At 43.6% G+C, this 11013-nt stretch overlaps 1 protein-coding gene across 6 annotated transcripts in view; it reads left to right on the forward strand.

Moving 5' to 3' along the window:
• Window positions 1–8058, forward strand: part of LOC142589820 (mitochondrial adenyl nucleotide antiporter SLC25A23-like) — an 88978-nt gene extending 80920 nt beyond the window's left edge. For 3 of the 6 annotated variants that reach the window (XM_075701414.1, XM_075701407.1, XM_075701455.1), the window contains exon 10: window positions 6441–8058. In XM_075701414.1, the coding sequence (XP_075557529.1) occupies window positions 6441–6619 (179 nt within the window). In that variant the 3' untranslated portion in view covers window positions 6620–8058. The remainder of the gene's footprint in view (window positions 1–6440) is intronic. The other 3 variants (XR_012829981.1, XM_075701424.1, XR_012829979.1) reach the window with 2 other exon arrangements.
• Window positions 8059–11013: the final 2955 nt, after the last annotated feature.

Raw genomic sequence — 11013 nt, forward strand, 5'->3', positions numbered from 1 at the left:
ATGCAGTGTTGTTTTACTTTTTCATGGGGTTCATTTCTAACGGATCTTGAGACTGAAATAACCAGAAGAATAAGAATAAGAATGGGCTGGGGTGCGTTTGGCAGGCATTCTCAGATCATGAACAGCAGGTTGCCATTATCCCTCAAGAGAAAAGTTTATAACAGCTGTGTCTTACCAGTACTCACAACGGATTATCAGTAAAATTATCAAATTGTCGTTCAGTGTGAGATGCACCTTCAATTTTTTTTTAGCATTGTCATCTATTCTATAGTAAAGCAGCCATGTCTGATCAGGTTGCCCACACGTCAGTGATTAATGTGGAATGTGCAGTGACATGTATAAATAACAGATAAACTCGGCCCGTCAGATTGTTTTTGACAGCCAACAAGTGTGCTCGCCACTATGATTGTGGCCTGAGTGTTGACCATCTTTTTGCACACAAGTTCACCCAGTCAAAAGTTAGATTAACTTGCATTTTTTGGCAGTGTTTAATTGTTTACCGTCACTGAAACGTGACAATATCATGACTAACATCAGAGCTTTGCTTTATTCCAGATCTGGGGTGCGATCAGAGATGGTTGTTCGGCGCGTTCGTTCGGTTACCGGCGTGCGCGATTGGCCTACTCCGCGCCGACGTTGCCAGCCGTGGGGTTGCGGCCACGTTTTTGGTGACGTCAAAATGACGACACGCTCCTGTCACTCATCCTCCCACCGAGCATTTCGTCTGCTAGGCGCCGAACCAAACGGGAGCTGGGAAGTTTGAAGCGATCATACGGCTTCGCGTGGCGCGTCTGGTGGATTGGATTGGATCCAACCGGCGGCTGCAGCATGGCACGTTTAGATCCAATCCACAGTTTAATTCGAGAAAATGGCGCTTCCATTGAGAACTTAGGTTGTTTCACTGGCATTTCTAGAGAAAGGAGGAGAGCGGGTGGCGGTGCGAAACGCATTTGAAAAAATGGCAGAAAGTGAATTCCAGCGTCGTTTTCGTTTCTCGAAACAAATAATTCGTTGGTTGTACAGTGAAATCCACCCCATCATCGGTGCCAGCGAGCCACTGGAATGTTGTCGCTGGCTCTTGAAAAGTGCGCCACTCTTCCCGTCGTTTCTTTTTCAGTTTCTTCTCGCTGTGGTGAGACACCACCTAGGGACGACGCAAAGAAACTAATAGTTATAAATTGCAGTAGTCACACTACTTTTTGAAAACGTGTTTGGCCTAGGCTTGAGAAGAAAAAATACATTTTTTTAGATAAAGATTTCATTCATTTGGAAGACGAGAAACATTTCGTTTTGTAGTATACTGTCCGCAAGCAGATTACAAACGATGGAAGTAAACTTCCGGAGAGGTCACCGCTTCCTGATTGGCTGCTCTCTCCGCCCCGTTGTCACAAATTTTGCAGACTGCCACATTGTGACGTTGCAGCAACCGAACAGAACGCGTATCGAACAAAATATCTCCGATCGCGCCCCTGTATATTATTTCCCCTTAATCATCTCCTCAATGGTAGTGCCAGCAGGTTTGGAACAGCCAAAGCACAAATGCATCTATTGCTCTTAATTTCTTTTTGCCTGCTCATATTAACAAGGGTAGAAGTCTCTGTGGACGTTTGCTTCCCACAAGTCTATAACAAAACATTGCTGTGCAATTTTGCACTACAGTCTAAAATTAACTGTTGACAAACCAATTATTTTTTTAAATGTGCTCAAGTTTTGTTTGTAGTCAATGTTTTAATCAGTGGCCAGGCTGTGGACCTCAATCAAGAGAAAGTGTCGTGCATTGAATTACTTTATGCTGAAAGCTTAAGGAGTACTAGCAGGAAATTTTCTACTTTTCATTTTTTTGTTAAATTTGTTAAAGGTCTTAGGCATCAAAACCCTAAAAAAATATACTGGCACACCTCAGAATGCCCAAAATATTAGCTTTTCTACAAATCAGTTTCACTTTCAATGCATGTACCATGCTGCAGAAGGTAGGCACGTAGCAGCAGAACCTCTTGACATTTTAGCACATAAAATAAATCCTGAGGTTTACGTCTTATGCCAAAACCATGATCTGATTATGAGGCGTGATTCTGATTATGAGGACTCCTCTGCAGTGAGGACCCCAGAATAATTTTGACTTTCTGGGTTTCTTAAACGGGCGCCTAAATCTAAGTACACAGCCGCTTTTGCATCTCGAACCCGTGACCTCTAGCCCAAAAGCAGATGTGCTATGCTGCTACTGGCTACCACTGGGTTATCACTCCAGCTCACTCATTCGTAGCACACCTGCTGTGCTGCCATATTGGATTTTATATATGCAAGTGAGTTGAACCCACTTAGAGTGATGAGTACTCAAGTGTCTTCAAAATTTGTTTGCTATAATGGATAATTGTTATAACCAGGTCGCACAAAAAAAAAACATTAACAGAGGGGACCGACATTAAACATTTTAACTAGACAGAAAGAAGTACAGTTGAATCCACTTATAACCACGGTGTCACAGTAAACTTTTGTATGTGTTCTATGGTAAAAATGAGCCACTTACTACAATGTTCCTTAAATCTGATTACAGGGTACCTGCATTGAAAGGAAAGAAGAATGCAAAATGCTGGAAAAAGAAAACTGCAACCTTGCTGCACATGCCTTTGCCGCATCGCAAGCAGCGTGCAGCTCTCCCTTCCATCCCTCTGACTCATGTTTCGGAAGTGTGGAAGGGAGATGTGCGCAAGGCTGGTGATGTGGCAAAGGTGTGCCGCATGCAGCAAGTTGCTTTTTTCATTTTGGCGCAGACACCTAGTAGCCAGATTTAATTGTTATAACCTGTAATTCGACATGGGAACATTGTAGTAAGCAGTTTATTTTACCATAAACACATGCAAAAATTCACAGCAGTGGGGCTTCTCATTGTTATATTCAATATATTGTTAAAACTGGTATCTCAGAAGTAGGTTCGACCGTAGCAGCATAGCGGAGAACCGGGCGAGCCAGAGTGAGTGCCAAACCATTACAATGTTTTGCTCCCACATGACCACCTTCGATGTCGTGACATTGTAGTGCCCTCAGGTACGCACGGACGCTAAAGGTCAGCACTCCCAGTCCGCAAAAGATGAGGAAAATAAAGTTGGGTGGCGCGTGCTTGCAGCGCAAGCACGGCACGCGCTAGTCCATTCTAAGAGCCTGCTACGCTCGTCATCTGGTTCCAGCGCTCCACTGCAACCACTCGATTCGCGACATTGGTGACTCCGGACTACGAGATGACCGACCCCAACAACCTGCCGCCGTCAGGCAACCTTCCACTTGACACTACCTCACGCCCACAGGACATCACAGCGCTACAGCTTCGTTTGCCCACATTCTGGTGCAAGGACCCACAGGTTTGGTTCACCCAGGTCGAAGCCTCCTTCGATCTACACCACATGACTTTGGAGACTTCTCGGTATCGCCACTTATTTGCAAACCTGTCTCCTGAGGTTGCTGACAAGGTGGCGGACGTCATCGCTGCCCCTTTGAGATGCCCCATACCAGCAAGTGGAGCAGAGTATTTTCGACTGCACCACAGCATCTGAGAGCACACACCTCCAGCACCTTCTTCACCTCTGAGGAGCTTGGAGATCGCTGCCCTTCCCAGCTGCTCAACAGCATGCGACGGCTCTTGAGCTGTTGTTGATGCGAACAGTGTGCTTTTGAAGGAGCTCTTCATGCAGTGCTTGCCAGTGTCCACTTGCCTTGTCTTGGCCGCTGCAGAAGATTTGACCCTCGACCGCCTCGCTCAGCTCACTGATCGCGCCCATGACACAACTTCTCTTTCTGTCGCCGCTCTCTCTTCAACACCAAAACCCTCTATCATGGCCTGGTTAGAGTCCTGAATTGGCCAGCTCGCCGTCTCTATCAATGCCCTTCGGACGTCTTCCCCCCCCCCCCCTCCCATGACCTACGTGACTTTTCCCACAAGCAGTCTTCACTCACGCAATGCTCGAAGCTCCGCCAAAGCCAAACTGACTCGTAGAAAATTATTGTTAATTATTTAGGGCATTCTGAAGCTTGCCAGTATTTTTTCAAGGCCTTTTGAGGTCTAGGACCTTCATGTAAAATAAAAAAAATGCAAAGCTGGAAGTGTCATCTCAGTAGTCCTAGTAATGTAACAGAAGAGTCAAATGTCCCATTTAAGTGAGGGTATTACTACTTTGGTCCATGACAGATAAAAATTTCAAAAAAACTCAGTGCCCTTCCATTCTGTGAAGAAGGATTACCAGCGAAGCTATGTATGTGGGCCCTTAATAGTGAACTGCACCTTCGCCGCAGGTCGGCCCACATATGGGGAGTGCATAGTGCCTGCTTCACCTCCGCCATGGGTCGGCCCGGTATTGCACTATCTTTGGGATCGGCCCATGTATGGGGAGTGTCTAATGCCTGCTTCACTTCCACCATAGGTTGGCCGGGTATTGTACTATCTTTGGGATCGGCCCACGTATGGGGAGTACTTAATGCCTGCGTCACCTCCGCCGCAGGTCGGCACAGTATTGCCCTATCTTCAGGATTTTTTTCTACACGCGGACACGATAGTGGGTAAAATAGCCCTTAACAGCTTCGCTGTAAAATCTGACACTGTGCATTTGTTGAACATGCAATTTGACAGTGACATTGATTATTTGTTAGCATAAACCTCGAGTTTTATGTACTTCTAGCAAGTTAAGGGTTGTCAGCTGAAGAGACCTAAGTGGTGATATGGCCTGGGAAGCTACATATTTGCAATTTCCAGTAGAAAACACTGACAAGGGCAGAAGGGAAGAAGACATACAACTGGTAGTACGAGTCTTGGTCACGGAGCAGTTTTCTGCCATATGACTCCGACCATTCCAAGAATGTAAAACGAACCATCGTCACATGGTTCCACCCAGCGGCGTGTCATGTGTCTGGTTCCCTGCTGTCCAGTTCAGTGTTTCCTGCTGGAAACCTGTCCTACAATGTCGATCCAAAGAGTTCAGCAAATACTATCACCCTTCCACATGTTTACACTATTTTACAAGTCTTGCACCGCTGCCTGAAAATATTATGCATCAATCTTGCTTTTTCCCCACTGATAGCTTATCGGGAAACTACAGTAGACTTCCTTTAAGGTACTCTGGTTAGCCAAGTTCCTCTCATTGATAAGCTGTACAGTTCATTGACCTAAGTTTGGTAAAGTAGGCAAGTTGGAAGTGATCCATTGGAAGCCGTACACAAATGGACAAGGACGACGAACGCGGGACCACGCTCATTCTGTGTTCTTTCCTATACTGTACTTGGTGACAGCCCAAGAAATTAGTGCAAGCTTTGCCCACACAACCGCACTGTACCTGCTATCCATGCTACAAAACGTAGCCCTCGAGACACGTCCACATTGAAAGAAGTTCATTTCTGCTGTGACAACATGGGAATCAGGGAATATAATTGGCTGGCACATATATAAATTCTGTGAAGTTGAACACATGGTATTTTCCACTCAATTCTTGGGTTGTCACCAGCAATACTCATACTTGTTCGGTTGCAGTGCAATGTTTGTTTTTCACATTCATGTAATAGCCTTCTAGTATGCAAGTGGTTAATTTCAAATGAGTTGTTCTCTGCCAATTTATTTTTTTATTTTTTATTTCATAATCTCGCCTCTCATATTTCTGTGTAAGCTCAATGTGTGACTGAGTCTAGAGCAGTTGGTAACCAGAAGACCTTCAGTAGTAGTTATGCCCACGACGAACAAGTGTTCTTGTTTGACTATAAGACTGTGGGAAGCATTAGTCGGTAACATTTGGCAGAGTATGACCACTAGTTTCTGTAACACTGTCAACAGTTGCAAAAATTCTACTCCTGCCATGCATTTCACCTACCAGGTATATGCAGTTGATGCCATGTGCAGGCAGACGTGAGCTGTGAATATTTTGGTTTCATATATTTCAACACCTGAGTGAAATCATGCTTATAACTTCAGCACTGCCTTTGTCATTGGATGTATGCTTTTACCCTTCAAGCAAATGTTGTGGCAAACAGGCTTAAAAAAACAGAAGGATAGTTCGTTACGGTATATACCAATAGCAACAAGAGTAGCATCCAGAGAGGCAGCATGAAAGGCTCCATAACTGTTACAAACTGAGTGAGCAGCTGTAGTGTGCTGACAGCGAGCAGTAGTTTATCTCATCAACCATAATATTTCCTACATTCGACGAGAGCTTGAGCTGCTTAATTTTGAGTTTCTATATAAAAAAAAAAAATTCTAACCTGGACTTTAAATTGTATTTTATTTGCTTCTAATCTCTCACTTTTGTTTTCTTGGGCATGAAAAATTGCGGGGTGCTTAGGTTTGAGAAGATGCTTTACTGAAGTCGCCTTTCAGTCTCGCAATAACTGTTACAACAACAGAAAATGCTCTGTTATCTCATGTGAGGTAATCGAATTGAGGTGTTGGTGTGTCTCATGTACTGCAGATGGAAAACACGAGCGGACCTCCATGATTGGACTCATCAAAGGCATCGTCCGCACTGAAGGCTTCAGTGGCCTTTATCGTGGCATCACTCCAAACTTCATGAAAGTGGCTCCTGCTGTCAGCATTAGCTATGTTGTTTATGAACACTCGCGTAGAGCCTTGGGTGTCACAATGACATGAGAACTTATCTTTATTTAGAGATATGTTGAAGCATATGGTATCTTTTCAATTTTGCTGTCAATCTGCTTGGAGCAGAGTTGTCTGTGCTTAAAGTGCAGCTGTCTTACTAGCAAAAAGAGTATGGCACTTATCATGGAAGTTTTATTTGATTTGTACAATGTGGCTTGTTATCTATTAATCGCTGTGTGCTTGTTTCTTTAGACCACCTAATTCTCCAGATCAAAGGGTGGCTTTTGTGGCAGTTGGAAAATTCCAGCATCATGGTGCATTGCTAATGTTGCACCCAAAGTCATGCAACTTTTGCCTGAACAGAGGGAGAGAGTCCCATATTGCTTTGGTGAGGCTTGCCCATTATTTAGGAATATTTTAAAGGGAACCACACGGGGGGTTCATAGTGAACGTTCATGCAGCCTTTGCATATATACACATATTTCCAATGTCACCTATTACTAGGTATGCATTGATGTACTCTTGTTGAACCGGTGATTTTGATTTTAACGAAGTGCCCTGTCTTGGCAAGCTTGTTATTTAATCTTAAAGCTAAGACTTGTGCGTAACAGCTTGAGAGCAACTGTTGACTAGCCACCTCCATCCTTTTTTTATTTCATTTCTGTCACATGCAAGGCTAAGCTTTGATGCACATCACTGTGATAATGTAAGGGTCTGCATCCAAGCTTGCACCAGTACAGTTGTTCATGTTTTTTCGAGCTTTTGCATCCTGCGGTCGATGCAGGGCAAATGTCTGCAGGTGAGAAATATGTAGTTTAGTTCTGTACATACAATCTTTATTTTCTCTGTTCGAGTGAACTGTCAGAGAGAACTTCAAGCAGATGTTGCATGTCTAGGCAGTTGTACCCCAGGGTTCTATATTTCTCTAGAGATTATCAAAGTTAGTTTGGGCATTTGCAAAGTATGGTCAGTTTTTGATGCTGCAGAAGCTATATTATTTATTTTTGAGCAGTGTACAGCCTTGCCTCAAGTGTGGACTGAATATTGCAAATACCTAGACTATGGCAAGACATTGCCCTTTTCATACTTCGCAATGCCTGAGTGCACTTGACATAAAAGTATGCTCTTGCATGGTAGCATGTCTCTATAAGTAAGCAACTTTTTGATGCTACAGCTGCGCTACTGAAGTCACCTTTCAATCTTGAATGTTCTCTGTTATTCATTCCAGAACTGTCTCAGTGCTGCTACTAAGACGAAGAAAGTAATTGTTGATTTCCAAAATTTGGAAACTGCACTGATGTTTCTCTTCCACTTTGCATGCACCTTCATCAAGACAATGCTTGGCTGTATGAGCTCATTTCCTTAACAGGCTTGTGGCATTCTGGCCAAGTGTTGCCAGTTCTATGAACTATGAACTTTCGTCATTTTTCTAGACCACTGTACATTTCAGCAATGAATAAAGGTACTTCATTTCTCTTTTGAATAAAACAGTATGTATTTTTGTATATATAGAGGCTCCTTGTATCTGTATTGAGCAGGTGCCAGTTAAGTAACCTTTGGTTAGTGGTTTTTGCTTGACCATAAATAATGAAGCTGGAGTGGAATCTTGATAATTCAAAATGACTTTGGGCTCGCCCACCATGGTGGGGTAGTGGCTTTGCCGTTCCGCCGCTAAGCCCGAGAGTGCACAATGAAATTCCGGCTACGGTGGCCACATTTCAATGGGAAGAAAACACTAAAACGCCCATGTGGTGTGCATTGGCTGCACGTTAAAGAACCCCAGGCAGTCAAAATTAATCCAGAGTACTTCCCTACAGTGTGCCTCATAATTGTACCGTGGTTTTGGCACGTGAAACCCCACAATTTCTTTTTATTTTTTAATTTGGGCTCATCATAGTCACATGTTTTTCAGTGGCGAAGAACTTTTCATATATTGCAGGTATGTGGCTCAAACTGTGTGTGTGTGTGTGTGTGTGTGTGTGTGTGTGTGTGTGTGTGTGTGTGTGTGTGTGTGTGTGTGTGTGTGTGTGTGTGTGTGTGTGTGTGTGTGTGTGTGTGTGTGTGTGTGTGTGTGTGTGTGTGTGTGTGTGTGTGTGTGTGTGTGTGTGTGTGTGTAATGGCTCTGAGTGTACAACATCTAGCTGTGTATTAAAAATACTTCATTTTATAAGAAATTTGTTGGGGGTCCTCTAGGCAAGAAGCTGTGACTAACAGCTTGAATGTGCTTGGAGGCCCTCACATGGCAACAGTACATTTACACATCCACACATATATCAAGTTTCAATGTATGTACAGAAAAAAAAGATACACTACACCATCTGCATGCCTAAGATGCAATTATTGCACATTACAATGTTCTTCAAAATTAGGAAAATACTAAGTTCTAATGCAATCTACACATATAAACAATGTGAAAAAGAATGCCTACTTATTCCTATTTACAAGATGCACCAATTTGTTTCCATGTTAAGGTGCCTGTTAAGGTGCCTGTTTCTGGATTTTAAGGGGACTGACAACCGATTTGTAAGGAGCTAGTTTTTTATGGCGCAATGCAAACCTCACCCTCAGTCGTGTTTACACCTGCAGCGGTTACTTCCAAAAGCGAGCGGATATGTTGTAGGCCGCCGTTCCTGCGACCTGGTCGACGGAGTGGAAAGGGGGGGTAAGCGTTATAATGCCCTGGTCGTTCGAATGGTTAGGGCCCGAAAGCGTTAGGTTCACCCAAATAGACGCTAAATAATGGTTTGGCTTGGCTCCGTATATTATTTTTAAATAGGTGGCGCTAAAGCGATGAACGCGACGATCGACCCCTGAATCGGTGCTTCCGTTCTGCCCGTGTGGTCTTCGCCTGTGTCCGTGGCTGTGGAGAAGTGATTGTAGCTGTTTGATGTCGTTAAATGTGAGAGCTTGTGGCGAAGTGATTGAGTATGGCCGTAGTAGTTCTGCCCATGTAGTGTTTTGCGGACTTCACCTGTGCCTGTGACTGATCGTGTTGGCCAAAAGCTTTGTGGAAAGCCAGCGCCTGGGTGGCCCGTGTGCCAGTTATTGATGGCGTTGCCCAGTAGCTTTGTGGAAGTTGATGTACCTTGTATGGATTTCGTTGCCGCTTATGACTGCCTTAATTATAGGTGGTCACGCTGCCTTTTGAAGCGCGTCCGAGCGCGAGAAACTTCACCGACTTTTTTTGTAAACAACGTGGACGTCTCGAAATGTTAGCTAGAAAATCAACCAGCAGCAAGCCAAGTCTGTATTTTGTGGTTTTGCGAGCTTATGCTCATGCGAGCAGCAGAAGGACAAAAGGTCCGTTACATAATCTCAGTTCCATAAAATCAGCTTTGCCGCAATACAGTCATGTTATGCGGTGAAGCATACGTAATGTATTGCGGTAAAGTATATGAAAAAGTAGGCAGGGACCACTGCGTTACTGGGGCGATTTTCTTGTATTATGGTCATGGCCGTGCGCGAACAAGGAAAAGTCACGGTCGAAGCGCATGGCACAAACCTTTCCAATGCTTCAATTGGAAAAAGAAAGAAAACGAATTGGAGTGGGTGATGCCAAAAACAAAGCCTTGACTTTTGTATTATCAAAGCAGTTTTGAGAATAGTCAATCATATTCCAAGCTCCTGCATTATTTATGATTGTTTAAAGTATATGCATATATTGTACACCAGCCTTAGCACCAATTCTAATGTACTTTAATGATGTAAGTTTAATAACACGTGGCAAATATATAATTTGTGCTGTATGGTGTTGTGCTGTTTATAAGCTGCTGCTTTCATGTGGTAATGTGTACATTGGCTGGAAGAGTTGATGCATCCTCCTTATAGAACTCATTGAAAGGTGAACCACCTGTCAAGCCATCATTGTTCTTGCAGTTGTACACCAGATTTCACAAGCATGGGGATAGTTATGATATAGAAAGAGTAGCTGAGGCTTAACATATCCACATGCATGCACAGGAGTGCGGGAGTCGACCATCTATCTAACTCAGGTTGAATGTGCATACTTGAGTAACATGTAACACTTGTTGGGTGTCAGGTTTCTTTTATTGTTTGCCTAGTTTGTGTTTTTTCTCCCATTTGTAGGTTTTAGTGTGTGTTGCTGTGTATGTATATAATTGCTTCCAGAGTGGCTTTCTTGTTGCTAATAAATTTAGAGAAGGCAGCGTTCTTCATTTTGTGCATCAGACAGCAAGTGAGCATGTTTCAAAGGATGTTGGATTTTGTTGCCATAAGCAACGAAAAGGCATAAGAATATAGACTGCTTGCTGGAGGTACTCTTTATAGCATTAAGGATATTATCATGCTGATAACTCTGTGCACAATAATTAGAAAGATCACAGTATGTCTGACATGTCTTCTTGCCACCATGAAATCTTGTCAGATGCATAACACTGGGCATACACCACAGATCTTGGCCAGCCATTCTCATTTGTGGTCTCGAG

The sequence above is a fragment of the Dermacentor variabilis genome, chromosome 1 (genome assembly GCF_050947875.1).
Source record: "Dermacentor variabilis isolate Ectoservices chromosome 1, ASM5094787v1, whole genome shotgun sequence".
NCBI classification, from domain to species: Eukaryota; Metazoa; Arthropoda; class Arachnida; order Ixodida; family Ixodidae; genus Dermacentor; species Dermacentor variabilis.